Genomic DNA, 13,464 nt, shown 5'->3' with positions numbered 1-13,464 from the left:
TCCTCCTCCTCCTCCTCCCTGACTCCAAATGGCCCTGGCGATTCAAAATCCGCTCAACGATGTGCTATTTCCAATTACTAATTAAAACAACAATAAAGCCAACAAGTGCATGAAATAAACAGTTGCTTTTAATTCAATATATATCGATTCCCATTCCGAGACAATCTTGGTGTGTCCACTTGAGGAAGTAGAAGTGGAAGTGGGTTGCACTCTGCTGGGGCCAGACTGGCCAAGAGGGAAGCTAAGACGGCTGCCAAGTGTTGGATGGGATTGGATCGGATTGGATTATGTATCTAGATGGGGCAATCACTCGACTGAGTCGGTGACTGAGACATGCAAATGAGGGAAGGCGGGTCCTACACTGAAATAAAATTTTATTTAGTTTTAAATAAGAGGCTTGAGAGAGTTTTACGAGGATTTAAGATTTAAAATATACTTATTTTATTATATCTTTTGAAATAACTCAAGTCAGTCAAGTCACTTATTTTCTCTCAGTGTTTTTTCTATTTCTGTTATATTCGCTGTTATTTTTGGCCAAAATAGACAACCAAGAACCGAAAAAAGCCAACCTGGTCGCATTTAAGCCTACGCCAAAAATTCGATACTCATTTATGGACACTGGCTTAGTCACATTCCCGAAACTCTGACTCACACCAGCCGGTGATCGAATATTTTGAGTGAATGAGTGAGTGTATCTTAGTATCTCATAGTACGCGAGCATAGCATTTCCGTTGGCTGCTGAACAGCTGTTTTTGTTACCTGCCACCCTGAGGCCGGAGCTCAGCTTACACCGCCTGGCAATGCAATTCCACTTTCCATTTTCATAACGCGTTTGTGATTGCCCAACAAAAACAGAGATACAATCCGGCAATCCGACAGATAAAAAAGAAAAGTCAAAAACCAACCCCAAAAGTGCAGTGTTCATCCGGGGGAGCCCTGGCTCTCACGCACCGTCGCCCAGCTGATCGCAGCACTTCTCTGTCTCTCTCTTGCCCCTCTTTTAGAGTGAAAACTCAAGCTCTCTTCTGCTCATCACTAGTCTGTTCTCTAATCTTTTGCATTTTTACATTTTTATGGATTCTTTTTACTATTTTTACCCATTCCCTCCACACTTTATTCTTGGCTAACTAAGCTATTTGGGTCTGTTTATGAAAGTCTCCCCGAACTGCACTATCTGTAGTGCCCAAATTTGTTTACAAGTGCGTGTCGATGGCAGCTCCTCTTCTTTGGTTTTTTTTTTGTTTTTGTTAATAAACCACAAGAAAGACGAGAGCCAAATTAGGGCTTTGTGTTTATTAACGGCCATGACCATTAGCGGTTTATTTTATTCTCTTCTTTATTCTTCTTTAGCCCACATGCTTAGGAGCCAGCTTTTGACCAAATATGAAGAATTTCTTTTCATTTTAAAAGGCAGAGAAAGAAATATATTGAAACTTAAGCTGGAAAATAATATTAAGAATTAAAATATAATATTTTTTAAGGCTATTAGAACCGGAAGCTTCTTTGATAAACTCCCATCTCTCAACAGCCTTGACTCTTATCTTAAATTTTCTCTTGGTGTAGCTTGAGTCGAACTTGAGAGTTACTCCAATCCTCAAGAGAGACCACTCTCTCGATCGCTGGCTCTCTCTCGCCTTCTCTCTCTTTTGTGAACCGCTCTTCCCACACACAAGGCGGCCACGCAATCAGTTGCTGGCAAATTCACCTGCTCAGGTAACTCGACTGGGCCAGTGCTCACTCACTCACTCACTCACGGCTCTCGCCCAGCTCCCACTCATTAGGCACTCAGATACTAGTAGTGAGCAGAGCACCCAGGCCGTTGCAGAGCAAAGTGCTCATTCGAATTTGAACCACGATACCGAGCGGTTGGGCGTTTCTCCTCCAAAGAACGAACGTACGAAATTCTCTTACCAGAGTGTATCTCTGTGTGTGTTTGTGTGTGCCGTACCGTTTCAAGAGTATGTGTATGTGTGTGTAGTGTGTGTGTGGTGTGGCAACAACAACAACAACAAAAACAATTTTTTAACGCACACACTCACGCAGCGCAGCGCGTTTGTCCAACTTGGCCCTAAACGTGAGCAAGAAGAAGAAGTTTATTAACAAAACTAAGTTTTTTCCTAGCCCTCGTGTGTGTGTGTGTGTGTGTGAGTGTGTTGTAGTTGTCGTAGTGTAGAGTGCAAAAAATAAAAAAAAAAATTAAATTATTGGCTTATTAAGTTCCAATTATAAGAGAGAACAACAAAGCTAACTTGGCTAAAATAGAGCCGTAAAAAGCGTGTTTATCTTTAGTGTTAAACCGACATCGAAAAACTATAAACTAAAAATAAAACAAGTGACTAAAGCGATCGGAACTAAAAAAAAAAAAAAAGAAAACTAATTCGAATAAAGGAGGCGCCTTGTTATCGTCGCCAGAACTCTTCGCTTGACTGGAAATGCAAATAAAAAACGAATTCTGACGAATCGAAAAGAAGTTCTCTTTAGACTACAGGCAGAGGCAGTCCATAAAAGAAGCAGCTGTGTCTTGCATTTTTTAAATATTTGTCTTAAAAAAAAAAAAACAAACTGAAATCAGAAAACCCAAAGCCAGTCCCGAGTCCCAGAAATCTCAACTTCTCCCAACTTCTTTTTAGTTGTGCGTCGTTTGTTGTTTTTTTTGCCATTTTTATACCCTTGCAGAGGGTATTATAATTTTGGTCAAAAGTGTGCAACGCAGTGAAGGAGACATCTCCGACCCTATAAAGTATATATATTCTTGATCAGGATCACCTCCTGAGTCGATATGAGCATGTCCGTCTGTCCGTCTGTCCGTCTGTCCGTCGGTCCGTCTGTCCGTCTGTCCGTCTGTCCGTCTGTCCGTCTGTCTGTTTCTACGCAAACTAGTCTCTCAGTTTTAAAGCTATCGAGTTGAAACTTTGCACACACCCTTCTTTCCTTTGCAGGCAGTATATAAGTCGGAACGGCCGGGATCGGTCGACTATATCCTATAGCTGCCATATAACTGATTGATCGGAAATGCCATAACTTTGGTGTTTTTTAAGTTAGAGGGTTGGGAGTTTCTACACATGTTATATTTGACCAAAATATCTTATGTACAAAATTTCGTAAGGATCGGCCGACTATATCCTATAGCTGTCATAGAACGATCGAAATTGGCATAACTTTGGTGTTTTTTAAGTTAGAAAGATGGGATTTGGTACAGATTCTATTTTGGGGAAAACAATCTGATCTGCCAATTTTCATAAGGATCGGCCGACTATAAACGATCCGCTATATATCTAATAAAATAAGATGGGTGGCGCCACCTAGCGGACTGCGACTGAACTGCAAGGGTATATCAACTTCGGCTCCGCCCGAAGTTAGCTTTCCTTTCTTGTTTTTTTTGTAAGTCGGCTGGCTTTTCATTCAATAACCAGTTTTTTGTCAGATTTTTTTGTAGTTTTTTTCGTATTTTTTTTTTTTGGTTAGTGAGCTTGAAATGCTCTTTAGGGGCAATCTGGTCTCTGTTTCTGATACCCGCAGATCGCTGCACGCACAAAAGTTTGGGTTTTTCTACAGAAACTTGCCCCTTGCCACTGCCACAGATACTGAGACTCAGTCTGAGACAAATTAGTCATGCCAAACGCATGCAACAACGGCTCTCTCTCTGGCCAGGCTACCTATGTGACTACCTACCTGTATTCTTACCTTCTTGGCCGCATGCCAGGAATTCCAAGTTCTCCGGCTTATAGAGAGAGATAGAGAGAGAGATCGTGCAACATGTTGCTAGCTAACTGTGCCACAACCATTACTAACTAGGCGGGGGAGAAAGGCCAAGAGAGAGAGAGGTCCAAAGCCAAGGCAACAAACTGTGGCAACTATTTTCCGCGAATTATTGTGTGAAATTTTGCATGTGAATGGAAAATGAAAAAATATGCACACGGAACTAGAAAAACAATACAGACCGGCTGAAATATGAGTGAAAATTATTGAAAAACAACTGCCACTGCCACTGACAGCCAGCCAGCAAAGTGAAAGAAGCGAAATATCAATGATATGCACTCACAGATACAAAGTACCCCCCACCAGTTTGCATAAAAAACTTAAAAAATTCAAAACAAACTAAAACACAGAAAGAGACAGTGACAGTCAGAGAGAAAGAAATGGTGTCTGCTCTCATATCTCATTGAGTATATAGGCATTATAGTTATATATATTCGGATTCGTATCTAATCAGAGGCAGCGACAGCGACAGCGACAACCCGTCTCCTGGGCCCGCAGCTGTTGGCCTCAGCGAGTCAGAGCATTTATTTATTTATATTTTATAACTAATGTTCATTGTTCAGGTCCAAGCTGACCTCATGAATCGAATCAGAGCACTGGAGTTCCTCATTTTATTTATTTTTTGGCAAACGAAAGTATCTCAGTTTTGTCAAGCCATCAGATACAAAAAGATCCAAGTGCCCGCTTTTACTTGGATGCTTTGTGTGTGCAGCTGCGACTGATTTCAGCTTCAATTTATCTTTATAAATTTCAATTTGGCTGCCGGCGATCTCTATCTCGACGCGCCCTTCTCTTCTCTGTATCTTAGTATCTGAGTATCTGTATCTGTATCTCTTGTATACAGTTCGTTCGCCCCATGGCGACAAAATGCACCATGTATTCGTATCTGCTAGATACTTCTACGTCTGCGTTTTCTTTTGGCCATCGGCCAATTGGAACAAAATGCCGGCTAGTCGGACCAACCTCACTTCCTGAACGAGAACTTTTACTTAATTTTAGTTTTTAGGTTTTTATTTGCTTTTCAATTGCATTTATTGTGAGATGGTTCTCGGGTATCTCTAAATAATTGCAACAATTTCACGTTCAAGAACGAGTCTGAGTCACTCGCCATAGCGACAGATACTTTTTAGTCTTAAAAGAAGTCTATTTAAATCTAAACTCTAAACTCCAACCTCCAATCTCCAGTCAAGCGAACGAGCTATAAAATTTAAGACCAGCAGCAGTGCCATTTTTGAAAAACAAACATCAACTTTGAAACGTGCTAAAAAAATCTGAAAAAGAAGAAAAAGATCAAAGAAAGTTTTGTGTGTTTCGAGTGTGTTCGAGTCTCTTAATGTGCCACCATTACCACCCGCAAGATGACATCGCATTCCTACTATAAAGACCGCCTGGGCTTCGATCCCAACGAGCAGCAGAATGAGCACTCGCACCTCCATTCCTCCAACTCCAATTCCAATTCCAACTCAATGAAGAGGAGCTCTTCGCGACAGACAACGCACCACCATCAGAGCTACCATCATGCCACCACCAGTAGCAGCCAGTCCCCGGCCCGAATCTCTGTGTCTCCGGGCGGCAATCCGGGTAACAATGGTACCTTGGAGTACCACCAAGTCCAGCGGGAGCAACGCGATCGGGAGCTGTACAGCAACAACCACCACCACAGTCACCACCACCAGCAGCAGTCGCACCACCATCGACACTCCTCTGGCAATACCTCCTCGCCGCTCTACGAGTCCAGTCCGGCGGCCCCCAAAAAGGCCAAACACTCATCCACCCAGCCCCAGCCGCAGGGTGGCTACGAGGATGCCCTCACCCAGTTCAAAGGTAGCATGTCCATTTGGGATCATTTTATAGAAGATTGGGACATAATGCGTAAGTGGGCGAGATTCCTAGAAGGCATGATACCAGTTGGCAGTTGTCAGTTTCCAGTTCGTTTGATGTTGTTTCTTCGTTTGTATGCCCTTTTATGACAAGTCTAACAGTGATTTATTAATTAATTTTATATAAAATCTAATAAAGAAGATATAGATACCTTAAATATAGGATATAGTGGGCTGATCTTTATGATATTTATGTCAGTATTAGACTTATTACTTAGAAAATATGAAGTTCGAAACAAGTCACAACTCTTAATCTTCAAGAACCACCAAGTTATGACCCTTCCGATGCTTCAGTTATATGAGAGCTATGGGATATAGACCACCGATCCTGATACTACTTTCTTATACTATAGACTGTCTACAAAGAAAAGAAGTTAGTTCCTACTTGCTACCAAGTCTGAAATCGATAGCTTTAAAACTGAGAGACTAGTAAGCTATAGACGGACAGACCACCATGCTTATAAGGACTAAGGGTGTGATCCTCATTTAGAATACTGCTTGGCACACTTTTTGGATAAAATAATAGTACCCTCTTCAAGGGTATAATAAGAAAGAACCCGCAGCTTTCTTCAAGACTTGATGTCTCCCCTGGAAGCATATTCCATTTTCGCATTTAGCTTCCCCCACTTCGACTAAGTTTTTAGGTATTCCCTGCCAAGTCCAACAAAGATTTATTAATTGCTCGAGCGGAAATCATTTGCATTTCAAGTCAGGCTCTGTTTTTTTTGTCAATTCTACGCAAAAAATTCTCGTTTGTATCTCGTTTGTACGGATTTCAATTATGAATCCGTCGCGGTTTCATAAATACACCCAAGTAGATGGCAACAAAAGTTGGAAAAACATGTTTTTTATTTGCCACGAATGCCGGAAACGAAGCTTGGAAGCAAATTATAAAGGGTCAAGGTCGCTCTAGTGACTTTTTCAGCTTAAAACCCTCTTTTTAGATACTACTAGCTGCTAATATTCTGAACTGGTTATGGGATTACGGCGGATACGGAATTTATGCACAAATTTGAAAGCCAAAAGGACAGGGTGGACTGTGAAAATATTTGCCATAAAAACTATGAAATTACCTCACTTTTTAGCAATGCACTTTCATATCTTTATGACTTTTCAAGGCCCTTATCTGTCTGGGGGACAGAAAATGATATTACGAATTCCGACAATCGCCAGAAAAACTGTTGACACTTCTTGGGCAAACAGTTTGGCAGACATTAGTTCGCACCTTTCTTGGCTCGTCAAATAAAAGGGAAGCGAGGGTTGCTTTTCGGCCTTGATGGCAAGGAATGATGGTCAACTAACTGTTTATTGATCTAAATAATGGCCAAAATAGATGCATTGTGGCTTAAAAACTTGACCAAACTGGTTATCCCGACACCCCGACACCCGAAACTTTGTTGGCAAATTAACAAAAATTCCTCGAATTTCAAACTGAACTCATTTGTCCAACAGAACAGAAAACTGAGAAATAAACGGGTTTATGCTTATTGAATTTTGTAAAATATTTATATTGGCTTTTTATGCTGATTGTTATATGTTTTGAATGGCTGTGGCACTAATTTGCTGGCGCCATTGGCCAAGATAGCAATCAGAAATAGTTTAGATTCCATTTAGGGTGCATTTCCTTAACAGTGAGTTCATAGCTTATATCGGGGCGAGTGCCTAGAGTTTCTTATCGTCCAGAAATACTCGAATGAACCAAACGTCCTTCATGTAGAGAAAATAACAACATAGCCGGCGTGTGTGACATTTCTTCGAGTGTGCTAATCAATGACAGTGACTAAATGCAAAAATAAACATTAACAAATATCAAATAAGCTTCTCCGAACTCCGAATCGAAAAAAATAACTTAACGAACGTTTAATCGTTGAAAACGAATTCAACTTAGAACGTGACATCATCACGCGCTCCTCAAAAGTCCCACACACACAACACACTCATACTATATCGGAACAAGTTCTGATGATAGTGGTGATTCTGAGTGGTATTTGTGCACACCTTTTGCACAATCATTACCTGTGTGAATATTTATGAACTACTCCCCGTTGTCGGCTCCAAAAGGTAGATAAAAATAAGCCCGATTAGTGTGGTGCAGAGTCCGTGTTGTGGCATGCAATCGTGCAGAAAGATTTTGCGGCAAGATCCATCAATGAATGGGGGTACACTGTGCTGTAAGTGTCGGCGATCATGAATCTCCAACTCAATGGAGAGTGACTCAGAGGTGATTGGAACAAGTTCAAGCTCTCAAGAAAGGGTATCTGAAAGAATAAGTCTAAGTATCTAAAGTAAAGGCCATCCCCCATCCATCACTTGCTTGTCTTTAGGTTGTGGCCATTCTCCTATCTCTTGTTGGCCATAACTAGGTTAATATTTTCAAGTTGTTAGACTTATTGTCGCCCCAAAAGAGTCCCCATTCGAAGTCAACCCCTTAAGAGACCAACCTGATTAGCGATAATCCCTAACCAAGGGCATTGGAGCTTCGGTTCTAGTTATAAGTTCTCCGTTTAAGCCAAGTCCAGAGAGAGCAGAGTTGTGGGGATCACTCAACTCACTTTTTACTCTTTGTATTTTTTATCTTTCGACGCTTTTGTTTTGCTATTTAGCTTCTGGTGTGAGTTCGTCGTTATATGACTCGCTTTTTCATTGTTTTCAGCCGTTTTTTACTACGTCTATTGCTTTATTTGTTTGGCACTTGGAATTTATCGGGTTTATCAACCGATTTAATGCCAGTACTTTTCTACAACTTGAACCCTATAGGGTTTATGGCGTTTTACGACCTGCCAGAACCGCTCTGGGGAGATAAGATTGTGGTCTAAAGGATGTTCAAAATAAATTATTGCATTGCTTTGCTTTTCACATTTCTGCACGAGAGTTATCAGCCCAAAGAGTTTACCTCACTAATTGCCAAGAAATGCTTGATATTTGTGCCGAAATTGGGGAATAACCTTACCATTAGCTTATCTTTAGGAGGGTTATTCACAGTTCTGGTAACAATTCTGGCTACAAACACGAAGCACGTCATGTGTCAGTGTCAGTGTTGGACCAAAAAATCAAAGTTTCTGCCACCCACCAGCCCTCTAGCTCGGTTCTTATCGATTTCTGTTGTTGCTTCTATCAGGACAAGGTCAAACAATGACCAAAGTTTGCTTCAGCAATCGATAAAAAATCGATTAATTGGCCAAAAGATGAAACATTTCTTCAAACAAGTTAATTAAGGCTTAAGGCCTGAGGCCTATTATTCAACGCCCGCACTGATAGTGGGCGTTGAAATTTTTTTAAACATTTTTCATAAATAAATTATGGATTTCTCAACCAAAGATGACGCCATTCCAAGAGTGGCTTAGAGCAGTCTCCCTTTTCGGCACAAATCTTCCCAAGCATTGCATGATTTTGATTTTGTTTCTCATACTAACCCGAGATCTAGTTTATCTAAAATATTTTAATGTGATTATCTTTTTATTTAAATCCCCAATTTAGATGAACGCGATGCCATTCAGAAGAAGACTTTCACAAAATGGGTTAACAAACATCTGAAAAAGGTGAGTTTCAGAGCTATCTATGAGCTGCTCTACTTAGAAACATGGAATGCAATCTAATTTAGTGAAAAGTAGTGCCAATAAGAGTTAATTATTTCAACCTTTCCCATTCCCCGAAATAAAAACAAGCAGCACTGGAAGTATGCTAAGGTATTGCTCAGTAATAATTAACTTTTTAATCATTTCTAATTAATTTTGAAAAATAAAACTTTGTCGATCTGATCTCCATACCGATTTCAGACCTATACTATGCTACATGTTTGTGTCACCACAAATGGCATACCCTGTTGTTCTCAGTCAGTAAGTCGAGTTTTTCAAAGAAATAATAATAGTTGTTTGAAAAAATAGTTAATTTTTGTTATTTTTTGATTATTTATTTTTGCTGCTCATCCTGAGGCTGTATTTTTGCATGTTTCTTGGTTTTATTTCATTTATTTGTGATTTTGTTGGTTACTCTCTAATTTATTGGCCACTCATTGAATATTGAACTCACCTTTTACCGGATTTCTGTTGCCTCCCCCAACACCGACCAACCTGCAGGCCAATCGTCGTGTGGTGGACTTGTTTGAAGATCTGCGCGATGGTCACAACTTACTTTCACTCCTGGAGGTGCTATCTGGCGAACACCTGGTAAGTTTTTCAATTGATTTCTTTGCCAGTTTTGTCACGCTCTCGCCAACACTCTCGTTTTATTGTATTTTATTTTTTACCAATTTTTTTTTACTAAATTTTAGCCACGCGAGAAGGGTAAAATGCGTTTCCATATGCTGCAGAATGCACAAATGGCACTCGACTTTCTGCGCTACAAGAAGATCAAACTGGTCAACATCCGGGCCGAGGACATTGTGGATGGCAATCCCAAGCTGACACTGGGCTTGATCTGGACAATAATATTGCATTTCCAGGTGAGTTTCAAGTTGAGTCTGTCTAATATCTGAATGAAAACAGTGTTGAATAATAAATGAATTCATTGATTGAGCAATTGGAGCAAAGCTGTGGGCGCCACTCCGGTGGGCAGAGAGTCAAAGTCAGCTAGACAGCAAAGCACCGCCCACATATCCGCAGCTCTTTCGGTATCCGCTGAAGGTGACCCCTCCGGACCAGGCCCCAGCCCACACATCATTACAAACGAGCTACAGTCTTAACACGCTATAAGAGCTGAGATGTTGTCGTAATTTTTTGGCGAACGCGGTGCTACCATTTAAGGCAACATGATTGCCTTCTCTTTGCCGCCGCCGATGAGTGACACACATAATGTTGTTATGTTTGCTGCTGCTGCTGCTGCTGCTGCTGCTACAGTTCGTCAACAGCAAGACAGCAAGGCCGAAAGTCGGCTTTCAGCCAGCCAGGGGGATGGGGGGATAGGAGTGGTTTAGGCCACCTACACATATACCACAACAAGGTAGCATTCTTAAAGATACAAGTTAGACTAATACTTGGCTTTTTGGGGAATATTATTCATAAGACATGGTTACCCTTTTTATGATTCATTAAAATTTCACTTAAATACTTCAATTTAAATCATTACTCATCAATGAGATACATTTCCGCAGCATGTGTGTCAAACAAGATGCAATAAAATACAAACCTGGCTATTTCGTAATTTGCTACAAACGCAGTTGAATTTTCAACTGACTGCCTGACTCCGACTTGATCGATGGCGCGCATAAATGCTCAATGATGCTGCCAGTTCACCGACCATGAGGCAACACAACAACACAAGTAGCAGTCAAGCTGCAACATCAGAGGCAACAGTGGCAGCAGCAATGAGGCTGCCAAATGGCGCTCATTCAATTGAGGCGAACGAATTGTAAATCACTCGACAATGTGAAACTCAATCGCGCTTCATTTACTATATTCGCTTTATTTTGCTTTAGTTGATTTATTCTTGTTTTTTTTGTGAGTCTTATTCATTATTTCTTGTCTGCCGGCCCCCAAGGACTTGGTGTGTATTGTTGTGCCGACTGTTGCAGTTGCGGGTGTCTGATGTCTGATGTCATTCGTTATTCCACTCGAGATATGCAAATTCCGTACGACTTAAAAGGATATTTCTTGTTTTGCATACAAAATTGCTCACCTTACTGGCGATCTCGTCGCAGTCTCCTCCAATTTTCAGGTTACCCGAATCCAAATCTAAATCACAACTGACATTTTACAATTATGACATAATGCCTATTTTGAACTGGGTGTGACGGAGCGTAGCCGTGTTATTTATTCAATTAATGTGCACTGTTTTGTGGGTCAAAGTGGGGAAATGGATTTTAAACAGAAACACTACTGGCTGGCGGGCAGATTGTAACGCTGCTTAGCTTGTAATTAAGTTATAAATTGTGCAAGCAAATCGATTTGATCTATGAACCACCCCCGACAGCAGTCACAACAGCACGTCAGTCAATCAGCGACTTTACCTTTACCTTCGGACATAAAATATTATGGGATACTACAGAGAGACTATATACACGTGGTTGGAACGAGTGTCTGTTAAGACACAATGCACTTTAGTGCATATTTATAGCGCCTTTTAGCTTAATAATGGCTAACAAGCGTGAAGAAATAAATCATCGACAGGTTTAAAAATCAGATTAAATTATTATATTGTTTTTTTCTTTTTTAAAAAATTATCTGTTGGCTCTATTATAATTTTTAAAATGTTTAGTAGCGCGGCTTACACTTTTTGTTGGCCTTTTGTGAGGTATCGAGTGCCACAAATCTTGAGGCAACCTTGCGGCTGCCACGTAAACTTCCTAAGCCGCTCAATTGCTGGAATTTAAATAATAAATCGCGCTGCTCCCCCCAAGGGGACTGTGTGTGCCAAATCGGATAGGTATCTCTCTCTGTGTGTGTGTCGAATTATTCTGACAAACGTTTTCATTATGAGCATCTGATAATTTTCCGAACAATTTGCCATTTTTCATTGCTCGTTAGTGGCAGTCGCTTATATTTGGCCAAAATAGCAGAACCGTCACTATCCGAATAGTTTATCCAAGGCGCCCAGCCATGAAAAGTAACGCCTCGGAAGAAAGCACCCAAAAGACAGACACAATGGGTCTCTAGTTGAAGTCTTTTGAGATTCTCACGTCATCGTTCGAAGTTGAAAAGATGATTATTTTTGGGATTTGTGTTTTGTTTGTGGCGTTCTCCACTTGATTTATTATAATACGCCACGGTATGTGTTACAATAAAGTCAATGCCAGCCATCCAGCCAGCCAGCCAGAGACAATTACTTATATGTAGAGACCGAAATAATAATAATAAAAATCAGGTGGAATGAAGCACGATGTGTGTGTCTTATTTCTGGCAGCCCTGCCCATGACATCAGCCAAAACGAAAGACTTCAACGCAAGCAACGAACTCGCTTACTACCAGATTGCCAGCTGGCTCTGTGGAGCGTATCAAATGGCCAAAATAGAATGCTAACAACAACTGATGCACTTATTCGTCTTAATTTATGACATTGATGACTGAATTTTTGAATAGCCACTCTCGGGGTGAGTCGTGTGTGGGATGCTTCGCCCCAGACCGAGATCAAGATCGAAATCTCGACATCTCGAAATCTATCTATAGCAATCGGTAACTGCTAGAGATAAAAACAAACATTGTTTCATTAATAAAATCGATGGCTGACCGACCAACCGACTTGGCTGGCATGTTCAAATAAGGAAAGATCCAGCTATCACAGCTTCTTTCTCTTTCATTGATCGACTTGCCATCTCTTTCAATGGTTGTTGGTATGCAAATGGTTGTTGTTTGCACTCGAGAAGCGTTTACAAGCGCGTTAGCTATCGTTAGCGTGTTTCAAATGAATTGTAATTAATTTGAATGAAAACACACCGCAGCTAGATACATTTCAAGTGTGTAGATGGAATTACAAGCGTTGTCTGGGTAAATAATTCGAGCTATATCGCCGACCGATGAGATGAGCCCACACTCTGTGATATCCCAAGGAATGTTAGACGTATTTGGACCTGACACCTACACTGCAATTAATGACTCCTACAAGTCTAAATCGGGGGAATAACTAGAACACAAAGCAGATTAATAATGTTTTAATAACTTAATAAAAATAACCATGACCATGAGGAGTGTCAGGGCTAAGCTTTAAAGAAATAATGAAGTTTATAATTAAACTTGACCCGCTGATATTCGAGACTCGAATCATTTATTCGTCTGTAAAAATTCCTATAAATAAATAGAAAATGATGGGGATTAGGGTTGGCAAGTGATAGCTACTGGTTCCACTTTGTTTTCCCACCACAAACAACACATTTCAAGTGCAAAACGCTGCTCAA

At 40.7% G+C, this 13,464-nt stretch overlaps 1 protein-coding gene across 40 annotated transcripts in view; it reads left to right on the top strand.

Moving 5' to 3' along the window:
- Positions 1-13,464, top strand: part of LOC6494021 (dystonin) — a 76,943-nt gene that overhangs the window by 16,390 nt on the left and 47,089 nt on the right. For 11 of the 40 annotated variants that reach the window (XM_032450980.2, XM_032450977.2, XM_032450966.2 and 8 more), the window contains exons 1-7: positions 1,793-1,894; positions 4,945-5,631; positions 9,117-9,178; positions 9,308-9,325; positions 9,416-9,475; positions 9,716-9,805; positions 9,910-10,080. In XM_032450980.2, coding sequence (XP_032306871.1) covers positions 5,118-5,631; positions 9,117-9,178; positions 9,308-9,325; positions 9,416-9,475; positions 9,716-9,805; positions 9,910-10,080 — 915 coding nt within the window. In that variant the 5' untranslated portion in view covers positions 1,793-1,894; positions 4,945-5,117. The other 29 variants (XM_032451005.2, XM_032451006.2, XM_032451002.2 and 26 more) reach the window with 12 other exon arrangements.

This window comes from Drosophila ananassae, chromosome 3L (assembly GCF_017639315.1).
Source record: "Drosophila ananassae strain 14024-0371.13 chromosome 3L, ASM1763931v2, whole genome shotgun sequence".
Taxonomy (NCBI): Eukaryota; Metazoa; Arthropoda; class Insecta; order Diptera; family Drosophilidae; genus Drosophila; species Drosophila ananassae.
The sequence above is the reverse complement of the archived record's forward strand: the minus strand, read 5'-3'. Positions and strand labels throughout refer to the sequence as shown.